Below are 17,505 nucleotides of genomic sequence, written 5' to 3'. Positions count from 1 at the left end.
ATCTGTCAATTTTTTTCTTCTAAAAACATAATTCCACTTTGACATTAAGGGGTATTGTGTAGACCAGTGACAAAAAAATAAATCGTAATTTAATCAAATTTAAATTAAGGCTGTAACACAACAAAATGTGGAAAGAGTCAAGGGGTGTGAATACTTTCTGAAAGGTACTGTATGTATGACATATATATCATTGCTGAGTAACAAAACCTAGCCTTACTGCCAGCCATGACCCTGCAGATCTGAGAGGATTGTATAAGTGGAATCATTAAGGATTACACCCATTCTGAGAGCAAGCCTGCATTTATAAATTATGTTTATATATCCCTCCAATCCCAGAACACCTAGTTGCTAGGAAGCAGATAGTCGGCAGGGGGGCTAGGGGATCGATTTAGTTCATTCAGAATATACTGTACGTGGTTCTAGTCCCTTTTTCATTCAACATAAGACAACAATAGTATGGTTAAGAGTTAATTAGTTCTTCTGGATTTGCAGCTGTGGCAGAGTTTACTGACTACACTTCAATGTGATTCAATGTGATTCAAAGCCAAGCCAGCCCTCCTCTGTCTCTCAGCCAGGCAGCTCACCTCACCGCTAGTCACTTCTGAGTGTTTAGCAAACAGGAACTCTCCCCAACATCCTGTTACATGACTTCATTAGGGAACACTCTCCAAAGAGTCGACAAACACTGTTACACCCTGTATGCTATAAACGAGGCCTGGAAAGCAACGCTCAACTCAAAACTAAACCCAGGAAGGGACACAAAGCTTTAAAGGCAACAGCACTCTGTTTGAGTAATGAATCAAATGAGAGAGAGAGAGAGAGAGAGAGAGAGAGAGAGAGAGAGAGAGAGAGAGAAAGAGAGAGAGAGAGAGAGAGAGAGAGAGAGAGAGAGAGAGAGAGAGAGAGAGAGAGAAAGAGAGAGAGAGAGAGAGAGAGAGAGAGAGAGAGAGAGAGAAAGAGAGAGAGAGAGAGAGAGAGAGAGAGAGAGAGAGAGAGAGAGAGAGAGAGAGAGAGAGAGAGAGAGAGAGATAAAAAATATAAAAAAATAAAAGTCTATATACAGTGAGTGCAAATGACATAAGATAAGGGAGGGAAATAGGCCATGGTGGCAAAGTAATTACAATATGGCAATTAAACACTGGAATGGTAGATGTGTAGACGATGAATGTGAGATACTGGGGTGAAAAGGAGCAAGAAAAATAAATAAATACAGTATGGGGATGAGGTAGATAGATGGGCTGTTTACAGATGGGCTATGTACAGGTGCAGTGATCTGTGAGCTGCTCTGACAGCTGGTGCTTAAAGCGAATGAGGGAGATATGTAATCAATAATCAAGGAAAGTATCCAACAAACAAATGTTTACATTCTAGCCCCTCCCTCTAAACAAGGTGAAGCATTCTGTACCTACTGTGTTGTTGAGCCCCTCCCTCTAAACAAGGTGAAGCATTCTGTACCTACTGTGTTGTTGAGCCCCTCCCTCTAAACAAGGTGAAGCATTCTGTCCTTACTGTGTTGTTGAACCCGTCCCTCTAAACAAGGTGAAGCATTCTGTCCTGACTGTGTTGTTGAACCCCTCCCTCTAAACAAGGTGAAGCATTCTGTCCTGACTGTGTTGTTGAACCCCTCCCTCTAAACAAGGTGAAGCATTCTGTACCTACTGTGTTGTTGAGCCCCTCCCTCTAAACAAGGTGAAGCATTCTGTACCTACTGTGTTGTTGAACCCGTCCCTCTAAACAAGGTGAAGCATTCTGTACCTACTGTGTTGTTGAGCCCCTCCCTCTAAACAAGGTGAAGCATTCTGTACCTACTGTGTTGTTGAGCCCCTCCCTCTAAACAAGGTGAAGCATTCTGTCCTTACTGTGTTGTTGAACCCGTCCCTCTAAACAAGGTGAAGCATTCTGTCCTTACTGTGTTGTTGAGCCCCTCCCTCTAAACAAGGTGAAGCATTCTGTCCTTACTGTGTTGTTGAGCCCCTCCCTCTAAACAAGGTGAAGCATTCTGTACCTACTGTGTTGTTGAGCCCCTCCCTCTAAACAAGGTGAAGCATTCTGTCCTTACTGTGTTGTTGAGCCCCTCCCTCTAAACAAGGTGAAGCATTCTGTACCTACTGTGTTGTTGAACCCCTTCCTCTAAACAAGGTGAAGCATTCTGTCCTTACTGTGTTGTTGAGCCCCTCCCTCTAAACAAGGTGAAGCATTCTGTACTTACTGTGTTGTTGAGCCCCTCCCTCTAAACAAGGTGAAGCATTCTGTACTTACTGTGTTGTTGAACCCCTCCCTCTAAACAAGGTGAAGCATTCTGTCCTTACTGTGTTGTTGAACCCCTCCCTCTAAACAAGGTGAAGCATTCTGTACCTACTGTGTTGTTGAACCCCTCCCTCTAAACAAGGTGAAGCATTCTGTACCTACTGTGTTGTTGAACCCGTCCCTCTAAACAAGGTGAAGCATTCTGTCCTTACTGTGTTGTTGAACCCCTCCCTCTAAACAAGGTGAAGCATTCTGTACCTACTGTGTTGTTGAACCCCTCCCTCTAAACAAGGTGAAGCATTCTGTACCTACTGTGTTGTTGAGCCCCTCCCTCTAAACAAGGTGAAGCATTCTGTACCTACTGTGTTGTTGAACCCCTCCCTCTAAACAAGGTGAAGCATTCTGTCCTTACTGTGTTGTTGAACCCCTCCCTCTAAACAAGGTGAAGCATTCTGTACCTACTGTGTTGTTGAACCCGTCCCTCTAAACAAGGTGAAGCATTCTGTCCTTACTGTGTTGTTGAACCCGTCCCTCTAAACAAGGTGAAGCATTCTGTCCTTACTGTGTTGTTGAACCCGTCCCTCTAAACAAGGTGAAGCATTCTGTCCTTACTGTGTTGTTGAACCCCTCCCTCTAAACAAGGTGAAGCATTCTGTACCTACTGTGTTGTTGAACCCCTCCCTCTAAACAAGGTGAAGCATTCTGTACCTACTGTGTTGTTGAACCCCTCCCTCTAAACAAGGTGAAGCATTCTGTACCTACTGTGTTGTTGAACCCCTCCCTCTAAACAAGGTGAAGCATTCTGTACCTACTGTGTTGTTGAACCCCTCCCTCTAAACAAGGTGAAGCATTCTGTACCTACTGTGTTGTTGAACCCCTCCCTCTAAACAAGGTGAAGCATTCTGTACCTACTGTGTTGTTGAACCCCTCCCTCTAAACAAGGTGAAGCATTCTGTCCTTACTGTGTTGTTGAACCCCTCCATCTAAACAAGGTGAAGCATTCTGTACCTACTGTGTTGTTGAACCCCTCCCTCTAAACAAGGTGAAGCATTCTGTACCTACTGTGTTGTTGAACCCCTCCCTCTAAACAAGGTGAAGCATTCTGTACCTACTGTGTTGTTGAACCCCTCCTCTAAACAAGGTGAAGCATTCTGTCCTTACTGTGTTGTTGAACCCCTCCATCTAAACAAGGTGAAGCATTCTGTACCTACTGTGTTGTTGAACCCCTCCCTCTAAACAAGGTGAAGCATTCTGTACCTACTGTGTTGTTGAACCCGTCCCTCTAAACAAGGTGAAGCATTCTGTACCTACTGTGTTGTTGAACCCGTCCCTCTAAACAAGGTGAAGCATTCTGTACCTACTGTGTTGTTGAACCCGTCCCTCTAAACAAGGTGAAGCATTCTGTACCTACTGTGTTGTTGAACCCGTCCCTCTAAACAAGGTGAAGCATTCTGTCCTTACTGTGTTGTTGAACCCGTCCCTCTAAACAAGGTGAAGCATTCTGTACTTACTCAGGGTACGTAGACTACTTTCAAGTATTTAAGTTGAGCAGCTTAAGTATTAGACATGTACACATTAAGACCCAGGTCTCTATGGTAACAAGTAGCACAACAAAACAACATGGACTCACAGTTTCAGGTTGACAGTCGGACTCCCCGACCTCGTATAAAACCACATCTTTGATGAAGACGGCAATGGCTTTCAGTATGAACGCCACAAACAGGTTCATGTGGATGTAGTTTCTGGTGCAGTGCAACTTCCTGTTGAACGTTACAAAATATACATATCAGTTTATAGCAGTTATAATCACATTTATTTGATCATGTCATCCTATTTTATTTCCTTTTAAATTTATTACAGGACTACATTTTTGACAGACGTTTTACAACTACTCTGCCCTACCAAGGAAAAAAGGGCAATAACTGCTCATTTGGTCGAAAATTAGTTAATGTAATTTTTTAAATACATTAAATACATGCTTAATCATGTGGACAAGTATCCTGCCTCTATTGAATTGTGTTTTTGGAGAAAATAGGAGGTCATGTTAGCCAGTAACTGTGTAAAGTTACTGTGTGAAACCAAAAGGTAAATAAAAAGCAATTCCTCTCAGTTAAACGCTATGAGCAGTTACTGCATTTTTGTTTGGTAGGACAGTATAGTACTACCACCGTGACCAAACATTTCCCAAACCAAGGTATTAAGGCATTATTTGATAATGCAGCATGTCCGTGATGCTTCTCCTCCTGTTCTTTGTGTCTTCGGTAGTACACGAATGGAATACCACCTCTGAGTAACATTTCCCAAACCACTTATATTGTACATTTGATGATCCTTTGTCCTGTTTATTCCCTTCTATACTACCACTGTGACTAACATTTCCCAGACTTAAGTCTTCATGATGGCAAATATTGTATTGCAGATCGGGGTTAAAATGATCAGAGCCTCTAACAGAAGTGACAATCAGATTGGGGTTAAAACGATCAGAGCCTCTAACAGAAGTGACGATCAGATTGGGGTTAAAACAATCAGAGCCTCTAACAGAAGTGACGATCAGATTGGGGTTCAAATGATCAGCGCCTCTAACAGAAGTGACGATCAGATTGGGGTTCAAATGATCAGAGCCTCTAACAGAAGTGATGATCAGATTGAGATTAAAATGATCAGAGCCTCTAATAGAAGTGACGATCAGATTGGGGTTAAAATGATCAGAGCCTCTAACAGAAGTGACGATCAGATTGGGGTTAAAATGATCAGAGCCTCTAACAGAAGTGACGATCAGATTGGGGTTAAAATGATCAGAGCCTCTAACAGAAGTGACGATCAGATTGGGGTTAAAATGATCAGAGCCTCTAACAGAGGTGACGATCAGATTGGGGTTAAAATGATCAGAGCCTCTAACAGAAATGACGATCAGATTGGGGTTAAAATGATCAGAGCCTCTAACAGAAGTGACGATCAGATTGGGGTTAAAATTATCAGAGCCTCTAACAGAAGTGACGATCAGATTGGGGTTAAAATGATCAGAGCCTCTAACAGAAGTGACGATCAGATTGGGGTTAAAATGATCAGAGCCTCTAACAGAAGTGAAGATCAGATTGGGGTTCAAATGATCAGAGCCTCTAACAGAAGTGACGATCAGATTGGGGTTAAAATGATCAGAGCATAGTGGGTGTAATAGTGTGGTGACAGACAAGGCAGCTTCCCTTGTTGTCAGTGTATTGGTTCACAATGTGTACTGTATATAAAAAAACAGTGTGTTCCGTACACCTGTGATGCTCTGACTCTCCAAACTGTTGCTCAGGCCAGAAATATGCTAGTTAGTGGCCTCTGCCATCGCATCGTAAGACCGCTTGGAGTAAACACATCACTCACTGTTTACCAGGACACACACACACACACACACACACACACACACACACACACACACACACACACACACACACACACACACACACACACACACACACAGTTAAATGAAGTGTGTGATGCTTTAAAAGGCCTACTGGGAGGCCAGGCCACTTAACATTTAATTAATGATCAGAACTCTGTCATTCTCTGTCTTCCTCTCCCCCCCCTCCTCTTACCCTTCCTCTTACCCTTCCTCTCCCCCCTCCTCTCCCCCTTCCTCTCAGTGTGTGAGTGTCTTTGTGCGTGTACCACAGGATCACTTACAGTAGTGAAGTTTATGGCAGGATATGTCCTTTTGTTAACCACTCCACAGTGTGTTTGAGAGATGGTGCAACGCCACATTATGGCATTTAGAAAACCTGTTCTATCCAGGTGTCTTAGTGTTAAATGGGGTGTAGAATACGCCATAAAATCCTTATCAAACTGACCGAAAGGACATACTGTGCAATGCAGCCTGTGTAGGAGAGGCAGGGGGTATCGGCACAAAGCTTGAATGAGCTAGCTGTAAGTGATTCTTCTGCATAACGTGCCATAACTAAGGGATAAACGCACCCGTTCTGTACATTAATAATGGACGATGCAAGATAATGTAGAGAACGGAGGTGTTTATCCTGCTTATACTACAGTAATGTAGAGAACGGAGGTGTTTATCCTGCTTATACTACAGTAATGTAGAGAATGGAGGTGTTTATCCCATTTATACCACAGTAATGTAGAGAATGGAGGTGTTTATCCTGCTTATACTACAGTAATGTAGAGAACGGAGGTGTTTATCCCATTTATACCACAGTAATGTAGAGAATGGAGGTGTTTATCCCGTTTATACCACAGTAATGTAGAGAACGGAGGTGTTTATCCCATTTATACCACAGTAATGTAGAGAACGGAGGTGTTTATCCTGCTTATATCAGAGTAATGTAGAGAATGGAGGTGTTTATCCTGCTTATACTACAGTAATGTAGAGAACGGAGGTGTTTATCCCGCTTATACTACAGTAATGTAGAGAACGGAGGTGTTTATCCTGCTTATACTACAGTAATGTAGAGAATGGAGGTGTTTATCCCATTTATACCACAGTAATGTAGAGAATGGAGGTGTTTATCCTGCTTATACTACAGTAATGTAGAGAACGGAGGTGTTTATCCCGCTTATACTACAGTAATGTAGAGAACGGAGGTGTTTATCCCATTTATACCACAGTAATGTAGAGAATGGAGGTGTTTATCCTGCTTATACTACAGTAATGTAGAGAACGGAGGTGTTTATGCCGTTTATACCACAGTTGCCAAAGAAAACAATACTAACATTTGTGGTTTCATTTATATAAGGAAAATCATGCTTTCTCATCTTTTGGTTGCTAGCCTTCAGTTCGCTTAGTTTGATATTTATAGACGTGACCCAGTCATTATTCTGATATCTATAGACGTGACCCAGTCATTATTCTGATATTTATAGACGTGACCCAGTCATTATTCTGATATCTATAGACGTGACCCAGTCATTATTCTGATATCTATAGACGTGACCCAGTCATTATTCTGATATCTATAGACGTGACCCAGTCATTATTCTGATATCTATAGACGTGACCCAGTCATTATTCTGATATCTATAGACGTGACCCAGTCATTATTCTGATATTTATAGACGTGACCCAGTCATTATTCTGATATCTATAGACGTGACCCAGTCATTATTCTGATATCTATAGACGTGACCCAGTCATTATTCTGATATTTATAGACGTGACCCAGTCATTATTCTGATATATATAGACGTGACCCAGTCATTATTCTGATATCTATAGACGTGACCCAGTCATTATTCTGATATTTATAGACGTGACCCAGTCATTATTCTGATATCTATAGACGTGACCCAGTCATTATTCTGATATCTATAGACGTGACCCAGTCATTATTCTGATATCTATAGACGTGACCCAGTCATTATTCTGATATCTATAGACGTGACCCAGTCATTATTCTGATATCTATAGACGTGACCCAGTCATTATTCTGATATCTATAGACGTGACCCAGTCATTATTCTGATATTTATAGACGTGACCCAGTCATTATTCTGATATCTATAGACGTGACCCAGTCATTATTCTGATATCTATAGACGTGACCCAGTCATTATTCTGATATATATAGACGTGACCCAGTCGTTATTCTGATATCTATAGACGTGACCCAGTCATTATTCTGATATCTATAGACGTGACCCAGTCATTATTCTGATATCTATAGACGTGACCCAGTCATTATTCTGATATCTATAGACATGACCCAGTCATTATTCTGATATCTATAGACGTGACCCAGTCATTATTCTGATATCTATAGACATGACCCAGTCATTATTCTGATATCTATAGACGTGACCCAGTCATTATTCTGATATCTATAGACGTGACCCAGTCATTATTCTGATATCTATAGACGTGACCCAGTCATTATTCTGATATTGATAGACGTGACCCAGTCATTATTCTGATATCTATAGACGTGACCCAGTCGTTATTCTGATATCTATAGACGTGACCCAGTCATTATTCTGATATATATAGACGTGACCCAGTCATTATTCTGATATTTATAGACGTGACCCATTGGTTAGTATCATATTTATGGAAGTGACCCATTGGTAAGTATCATATTTATGGAAGTGACCCATTGGTTAGTATCATATTTATGGAAGTGACCCATATGGTTAGTTTAATTAGTTCAATAATTATGGACGTTATCACGCCCTGGTCAAAGTATTTTGTATTTATCTTCATGTATTGGGTCAGGCCAGGGTGTGGCATGGGGTTTTTGTAATTGTGGTGTGTTTGTCTTGGGGTTTTGGTGGTGGTATTGGGATTGTAGCTAGTGGCCATATTCTTTGAGTTTGTGGTGGGTGATTGTCCTTAGTGTCTTTGTTCCTGTCGCTGTGTTAGTTGACACAAGTATAGGCTGTTTCGGTTTTCGTTACGTTTATTGTTTTGTAGTGTATTGTATTGATTCGTGTTACGTTTGTTTGATTAAACATGGATCGCAATCTACACGCTGCATTTTGGTCCGACTCTCCTTCACCACACCTAGAAAACCGTTACAGAATCACCCACCACCAACGGACCAAGCAGCGTGTTAACAGGCAGGAGCAGCCCAAAGAGGAGATGCGCTATAAGGATTTCTGGACATGGGAGGAAATCCTAAACGGAGAAGGACCCTGGGCTCAGCCTGGAGAATATCGCTGCCCCAAAGAAGAACTGGAGGCGGTGAAAGCGGAGAGGCGCCGGTATGAGGAGGCAGCACGGCGACTCGGAAGGAAACCTGAGAATCAGACCCAAAAATTTCTTGGGGGGGGGGCTCAGGGAGAGTGTGGCAGAGTCAGGAGTCAGACCTGAGCCAACTCTCCCTGTTTATCGTGAGGAGCCAAGGAGGAGACCAGAACCAGAGCCGGTGTTGGAGGTGAGCGAAACAGAGACTGTGAAGGAGTTAATGGGGAAATTGGAGGAGAGAGAAATGAGGGAGTTGCTGTGTTGGTGCTTTTTGCATGGAATTCGCCCGACGGAACGTGTTGGGGATTTGATGGCACCTGGGTTAGCGCTCCATACTCGTCCTGAGGTGCGTGTTAGTCGGCTGGTGAAGTTGGTGCCAGCCTCACGCACCAGGCCTCCTGTGCACATCCCTAGCCTTGCACGTCCTGTGCCAGCACTGCTCTCAAGATCTCCAGTACGCCTTCACGGTCTAGCCCATCCTGTGCCACCTACACACTCCAGCCCTCCGGTAGCAGCTCCCCGCACCAGGCTTCCTGTGCGTGTTCTCGGTTCAGTACCACCAGTACCAGCACCACGCATCAGGCCTACAGTGCGCCTCGCCTCTCCAGCGCTGCCGGAGCCTTTCTCCTCTCCTGCGCTGCTGGAGTCTCCCGCCTGTTCAGCGCAGCCAGAGCCTTTCTCCTCTACAGCGCTGCTGGAGTCTCCCGCCTGTTCAGCGCAGCCAGAGCTGCCAGCCTGCATGGAGCAGCCTGAGCTGTCAGTCTGCATGGAGCAGCCAGAGCTCCCAGTCTGCATGGAGCAGCCAGAGCTGTCAGTCTGCAAGGAGCAGCCAGAGCTGTCAGTCTGCAAGGAGCAGCCAGTCTGCATGGAGCAGCCAGAGATGTCAGTCTGCATGGAGCAGCCAGAGCTGTCAGTCTGCATGGAGCAGCCAGAGCTGTCAGTCTGCATGGAGCAGCCAGAGATGCCAGTCTGCATGGAGCAGCCAGAGCTGTCAGTCTGCATGGAGCAGCCAGAGCTGTCAGTCTGCAAGGAGCTGTCAGTCTGCATGAAGCAGCCAGAGCTGCCAGTCTGCAAAGAGCTGCCAGTCTGCAAGGAGCTGCCAGTCTGCAAGGAGCTGTCAGTCTGCAAGGAGCTGTCAGTCTGCAAGGAGCTGTCAGTCTGCAAGGAGCCGCCAGTCTGTTCAGCGCTGCCAGAGCCTTTCTCCTCTACAGCGCTGCTGGAGTCTCCCGCCTGTTCAGCGCAGCCAGAGCCTCTCTCCTCTGCTGCGCTGCCGGAGTCTCCCGCCTGTACAGTGCCGCCAGTGCCGCCAGTCTGCCCAGCGCCGCCAGTGCCCCCAGTCTGCCCAGCGCCGCCAGTGCCCCCAGTCAGCCCAGCGCCGCCAGTGCTCCCAGTCTGCCCAGCGCCGCCAGTCTGCCCAGCACCGCCAGTCTGCCCAGCGTCACCAGTCTGCCCAGCGTCGCCAGTCTGCCCAGCTCCGCCAGTCTGCCCAGCGCCGCCAGTCTGCCCAGCGTCGCCAGTCTGTCAGGATCAGTTAGATCCACCAGTCAGCCAGGATCCACCAGTCTGCCAGGATCCGCCAGTCAGCCAGGATCCGCCAGTCAGCCAGGATCTGCCAGATCTGCTAGTCAGCAAGGATCCGCCAGTCAGCCAGGATCTGCCAGATCTGCTAGTCAGCCAGGATCCGCCAGTCAGCCAGGATCTGCCAGTCAGCCAGGATCTGCCGGAACCACCAGCCAGCCAGGATCTTGTAGATCCATCAACCTGCCTGAGCTTCCTCTCACGCCTGAGCTTCCTCTCACTCCTGAGCTTCCTCTCACTCCCGAGCTTCCTCTCACTCCCGAGCTTCCTCTCACTCCCGAGCTTCCTCTCACTCCCGAGCTTTCTCTCACTCCCGAGCTTTCTCTCACCCGAGCTTTCTCTCACTCCCGAGCTTTCTCTCACTCCCGAGCTTTCTCTCACTCCCGAGCTTTCTCTCACACCCGAGCTTTCCCTCACTCCCGAGCTTTCCCTCAGTCCCGATCTGCTCTTCAGTCCAGTGGGTTTCTGGGTGAGGACTACTAGGCCATGGTCGGCGGCGAGGGTGGACTATCCAGGGACGCGAGGAGAGGGGACTAAGACATTGACTGAGTGGGGTCCACGTCCCGCGCCGGAGCCACCACCATGGACAGATGCCCACCCGGACCCTCCCTATTGTTTTGAGGTGCGTTCGGGGGTCCGCACCTTAGGGGGGGTTCTGTCACGCCCTGGTCAAAGTATTTTGTATTTATCTTCATGTATTGGGTCAGGCCAGGGTGTGGCATGGAGTTTTTGTATTATGGTGTGTTTTGTCTTGGGGTTTTGGTGTGTATGTATTTGGGATTGTAGCTTAGTGGGTTATCTAGCAAAGTCTATGGCTGTCTGGAGTGGTTCTCAATCAGAGGCAGGTGCTTATCGTTGTCTCTGATTGGGAACCATATTTAGGCAGCCATATTCTTTGAGTTTGTGGTGGGTGATTGTCCTTAGTGTCTTTGTTCCTGTCGCTGTGTTAGTTGACACAAGTTTAGGCTGTTTCGGTTTTCGTTACGTTTATTGTTTTGTAGTGTATTGTATTGATTCGTGTTACGTTTGTTTGATTAAACATGGATCGCAATCTACACGCAGCATTTTGGTCCGACTCTCCTTCGCCACACCTAGAAAACCGTTACAGACGTGACCCATTGGTTAGTTTGATATTTATAGACGTGACCCATTGGTTAGTTTGATATTTATAGACGTGACCCATTGGTTAGTTCAATAATTATGGACGTTGTCACGCCCTGGTCGAAGTGTTTTTCTTTATGTTTTGGTCAGGCCAGGGTGTGACATGGGTTTTGTATGTGGTGTGTAGCTTAGTGGGATTGTAGCTTAGTGGGGTGTTCTGGGAGAGTCTATGGCTGTCTGAAGTGGTTCTCAATCAGAGGCAGGTGTTTACCGTTGTCTCTGATTGGGAACCATATTTAGGCAGCCATATTCTTTGGTTGTATTGTGGGTGATTGTCCTGTGTGTCTTGATGTCCTTGTTAGAGGTTTGTAGACACATGTATAGGCTGTTTTCGGTTTTCGTTTCGTTTATTGTTTTGTTGAGTTTGTGTGTTGATTCGTGTTAAGTTGTTTTATTAAACATGGATCGAAATCTACACGCTGCAGTTTGGTCCGACTCTCCTTCACCAGTAGAAAGCCGTTACAGACGTGACCCAATCATTTGTTCTTTATGTTCTGTTGCAATTTTCACTGGCAATGTTCTGATCCCTCGCGTGCTAGCTAGCTACAGCTAATACAGCCACGACCTCTGCAGACAGAATAACAGCAATGTAGCTGTTTTCTATTGACTGTCATTTGGAAACATCCATAACAATGAGCATTATCTATTATATATAATATCAATACATCATTAAAATATCCAATGTTATTATCTATTATATATAATATCATTAAAATATCCAATGTTATTATCTATTATATATAATATCAATACATCATTAAAATATCCAATGTTATTATCTATTATATATAATATCAATATATCATTAAAATATCCAATGTTATTATCTATTATATATAATATCAATACATCATTAAAATATCCAATGTTATTATCTATTATATATGATATCAATATCAAGTTTTTTGGTGTTACTTGTGACGTCATTTCCGGTCACAACTTGCAGGCTTGTTTTCGAGTTGCTGTGCGTTTTGTTGCCAACCTATTTTGCTACCTAACAACTTTACGGTTTTCACTTTTTAATTACCGTTCATATATTTATTTATTTTTTCCTCAACTTTTTCACTCCGGACGCTTTATCTGGACACGATTCGTCAGGACCTCCAACAGCCGAAGCTAAGTAGTAACATTAACATGATGCCTTCTAATTGCAGCCGCTGTGCTCGCCTTACGGCGAGGATAGCTGTACTGCAAGCCCAGCTTCAGACGCAATCGTTAGGCAAGGGTAATTTCAGTGTAGGAAAGGATGAAACAGCGTCTGTGCCACCAGTAAGTACAGATAGTAGTATAAATCCCCTGGCACAGTCCCCGCAGCCGGACAACTTTCTCACGGTTTCTGGAAGGAAATGCTGTAGGAACGCTCAACCGGTGTCGCTCATTCAGCCGACAGAAACTTTCAACCGGTTTTCCCCATTAAGCAGCGGGTCGGTGTCAGAGGCCGAGTCTTCTCTGGTCTCTACTCCTCCCGTTACGGGGTCTGAGACGCCGAAGCTTCCCACCATTAGCTCTGACAAATTGAAAACTCTAGTCATTGGCGACTCCATTACCCGCAGTATTAGACTTAAAGCGAATCATCCAGCGATCATACGCTGTTTACCAGGGGGCAGGGCTACCGACGTTAAGGCTAATCTGAAGATGGTGCTGGCTAAAGCTAAAACTGGCGAGTGTAGAGAGTATAGAGATATTGTTATCCACGTCGGCACCAACGATGTTAGGATGAAACAGTCAGAGATCACCAAGAGCAACATAGCTTCTGCGTGCATATCAGCTAGAAAGATGTGTCGGCATCGAGTAATTGTCTCTGGCCCCCTCCCAGTTAGGGGGAGTGATGAGCTCTACAGCAGAGTCTCACAACTCAATCGCTGGTTGAAAACTGTTTTCTGCCCCTCCCAAAATATAGAATTTGTAGATAATTGGCCCTCTTTCTGGAACTCACCCATAAACAGGACCAAGCCTGACCTGCTGAGGAGTGACGGACTCCATCCTAGCTGGAGGGGTGCTCTCATCTTATCTACCAACATAGACAGGGCTCTAACTCCTCTAGCTCCACAATGAAATAGGGTGCAGGCCAGGCAGCAGGCTGTTAGCCAGCCTGCCAGCATAGTGGAGTCTGCCACTAGCATAGTCAGTGTAGTCAGCTCAGCTATCACCATTGAGACCGTGTCTGTGCCTCGACCTAGGTTGGGCAAAACTAAACATGGCGGTGTTCGCCTTAGCAATCTCACTAGGATAAAGACCACCTCCATTCCTGTCATTACCGAAAGAGATCATGATACCTCACATCTCAAAATAGGGCTACTTAATGTTAGATCCCTTACTTCAAAGGCAATTATAGTCAATGAACTAATCACTGATCATAATCTTGATGTGATTGGCCTGACTGAAACATGGCTTAAGCCTGATGAATTTACTGTGTTAAATGAGGCCTCACCTCCTGGCTACACTAGTGACCATATCCCCCGTGCATCCCGCAAAGGCGGATGTGTTGCTAACATTTACGATAGCAAATTTCAATTTACAAAAAAAAAAATGATGACCTTTTCGTCTTTTGAGCTTCTAGTCATGAAATCTATGCAGCCTACTCAATCACTTTTTATAGCTACTGTTTACAGGCCTCCTGGGCCATATACAGCGTTTCTCACTGAGTTCCCTGAATTCCTATCGGACCTTGTAGTCATTGCAGATAATATTCTAATCTTTGGTGACTTTAATATTCACATGGAAAAGTCCACAGACCCACTCCAAAAGGCTTTCGGATCCATCATCGACTCAGTGGGTTTTGTCCAACATGTCTCTGGACCCACTCACTGTCACAGTCATACGCTGGACCTAGTTTTGTCCCATGGAATAAATGTTGTGGATCTTAATGTTTTTCCTCATAATCCTGGACTATCGGACCACCATTTTATTACGTTTGCAATTGCAACAAATAATCTGCTCAGACCCCAACCAAGGAACATCAAAAGTCGTGCTATAAATTCACAGACAACACAAAGATTCCTTGATGCCCTTCCAGACTCCCTCTGCCTATCCAAGGACGCCAGAGGACAAAAATCTGTTAACCACCTAACTGAGGATCTCAATTTAACCTTGTGCAATACCCTAGATGCAGTTGCACCCCTAAAAACTAAAAAAATGTCTCATAAGAAACTAGCTCCCTGGTACACAGAAAATACCCGAGCTCTGAAGCAAGCTTCCAGAAAATTGGAACGGAAATGGCGCCACACCAAACTGGAAGTCTTCCGACTAGCTTGGAAGGACGGTACCGTGCAGTACCGAAGAGCCCTTACTGCTGCTCGATCATCCTATTTTTCTAACTTAATTGAGGAAAATAAGAACAATCCGAAATTCCTTTTTGATACTGTCGCAAAGCTAACTAAAAAGCAGCATTCCCCAAGAGAGGATGACTTTCACTTTAGCAGTGATAAATTCATGAACTTCTTTGAGGAAAAGATTATGATTATTAGAAAGCAAATTATGGACTCCTCTTTAAACCTGCGTATTCCTCCAAACCTCAGTTGTCCTGAGTCTGCACAACTCTGCCAGGACCTAGGATCAAGAGAGACGCTCAAGTCTTTTAGTACTATATCTCTTGACACAATGATGAAAATAATCATGGCCTCTAAACCTTCAAGCTGCATACTGGACCCTATTCCAACTAAACTACTGAAAGAGCTGCTTCCTGTGCTTGGCCCTCCTATGTTGAACATAATAAACGGCTCTCTATCCACTGGATGTGTACCAAACTCACTAAAAGTGGCAGTAATAAAGCCTCTCTTGAAAAAGCCAAACCTTGACCCAGAAAATATAAAAAACTATCGGCCTATATCGAATCTTCCATTCCTCTCAAAAATTTTAGAGAAGGCTGTTGCGCAGCAACTCACTGCCTTCCTGAAGACAAACAATGTATACGAAATGCTTCAGTCTGGTTTTAGACCCCATCATAGCACTGAGACGGCACTTGTGATGGTGGTAAATGACATTTTAATGGCATCGGACCGAGGCTCTGCATCTGTCCTCGTGCTCCTAGACCTTAGTGCTGCTTTTGATACCATCGATCACCACATTCTTTTGGAAAGATTGGAAACCCAAATTGGTCTACACGGACATGTTCTGGCCTGGTTTAGATCTTATCTGTCGGAAAGATATCAGTTTGTCTCTGTGAATGGTTTGTCCTCTGACAAATCAACTGTAAATTTCGGTGTTCCTCAAGGTTCTGTTTTAGGACCACTATTGTTTTCACTATATATTTTACCTCTTGGGGATGTTATTCGAAAACATAATGTTAACTTTCACTGCTATGCGGATGACACACAGCTGTACATTTCAATGAAACATGGTGAAGCCCCAAAATTGCCCTCGCTAGAAGCATGTGTTTCAGACATAAGGAAGTGGATGGCTGCAAACTTTCTACTATTAAACTCGGACAAAACAGAGATGCTTGTTCTAGGTCCCAAGAAACAAAGAGATCTTCTGTTGAATCTGACAATTAATCTTAATGGTTGTACAGTCGTCTCAAATAAAACTGTGAAGGACCTCGGTGTTACTCTGGACCCTGATCTCTCTTTTGAAGAACATATCAAGACCATTTCGAGGACAGCTTTTTTCCATCTACGTAACATTGCAAAAATCAGAAACTTTCTGTCCAAAAATGATGCAGAAAAATTAATCCATGCTTTTGTCACTTCTAGGTTAGACTACTGCAATGCTCTATTTTCCGGCTACCCGGATAAAGCACTAAATAAACTTCAGTTAGTGCTAAATACGGCTGCTAGAATCCTGACTAGAACCAAAAATTTGATCATATTACTCCAGTGCTAGCCTCTCTACACTGGCTTCCTGTCAAAGCAAGGGCTGATTTCAAGGTTTTACTGCTAACCTACAAAGCATTACATGGGCTTGCTCCTACCTATCTCTCTGATTTGGTCCTGCCGTACATACCTACACGTACGCTACGGTCACAAGACGCAGGCCTCCTAATTGTCCCTAGAATTTCTAAGCAAACAGCTGGAGGCAGGGCTTTCTCCTATAGAGCTCCATTTTTATGGAACGGTCTGCCTACCCATGTCAGAGACGCAAACTCGGTCTCAACCTTTAAGTCTTTACTGAAGACTCATCTCTTCAGTGGGTCATATGATTGAGTGTAGTCTGGCCCAGGAGTGGGAAGGTGAACGGAAAGGCTCTGGAGCAACGAACCGCCCTTGCTGTCTCTGCCTGGCCGGTTCCCCTCTTTCCACTGGGATTCTCTGCCTCTAACCCTGTTACGGGGGCTGAGTCACTGGCTTACTGGGGCTCTCTCATGCCGTCCCTGGGGGGGGGTGCGTCACCTGAGTGGGTTGATTCACTGTTGTGGTCAGCCTGTCTGGGTTGGCGCCCCCCCCTTGGGTTGTGCCGTGGCGGAGATCTTTGTGGGCTATACCCGGCCTTGTCTCAGGATGGTAAGTTGGTGGTTGAAGATATCCCTCTAGTGGTGTGGGGGCTGTGCTTTGGCAAAGTGGGTGGGGTTATATCCTTCCTGTTTGGCCCTGTCCGGGGGTGTCCTCGGATGGGGCCACAGTGTCTCCTGACCCCTCCTGTCTCAGCCTCCAGTATTTATGCTGCAGTATTTCATGTGTCGGGGGGCTAGGGTCAGTTTGTTATATCTGGAGTACTTCTCCTGTCCTATTCGGTGTCCTGTGTGAATCTAAGTGTGCGTTCTCTAATTCTCTCCTTCTCTCTTTCTTTCTCTCTCTCGGAGGACCTGAGCCCTAGGACCATGCCCCAGGACTACCTGACATGATGACTCCTTGCTGTCCCCAGTCCACCTGGCCATGCTGCTGCTCCAGTTTCAACTGTTCTGC

The 17,505-nt window shown here is 45.0% G+C and overlaps 1 protein-coding gene across 2 annotated transcripts in view; it reads right to left on the bottom strand.

Annotated features, from left to right (window-relative positions):
• Positions 1-17,505, bottom strand: part of LOC115114039 (vasoactive intestinal polypeptide receptor) — a 126,459-nt gene that overhangs the window by 33,126 nt on the left and 75,828 nt on the right. For both annotated transcript variants that reach the window (XR_010461836.1, XM_065013784.1), the window contains exon 6: positions 3,878-4,007. Coding sequence is in view for 1 of the 2 variants with exons in the window: in XM_065013784.1 (XP_064869856.1) it covers positions 3,878-4,007 (130 nt within the window). In the remaining variant the exon portion in view is untranslated. The remainder of the gene's footprint in view (positions 1-3,877; positions 4,008-17,505) is intronic.

Source organism: Oncorhynchus nerka, linkage group LG9b (genome assembly GCF_034236695.1).
Source record: "Oncorhynchus nerka isolate Pitt River linkage group LG9b, Oner_Uvic_2.0, whole genome shotgun sequence".
NCBI lineage: Eukaryota > Metazoa > Chordata > Actinopteri > Salmoniformes > Salmonidae > Oncorhynchus > Oncorhynchus nerka.
This window is presented reverse-complemented; position numbering and strand designations above follow the sequence as displayed.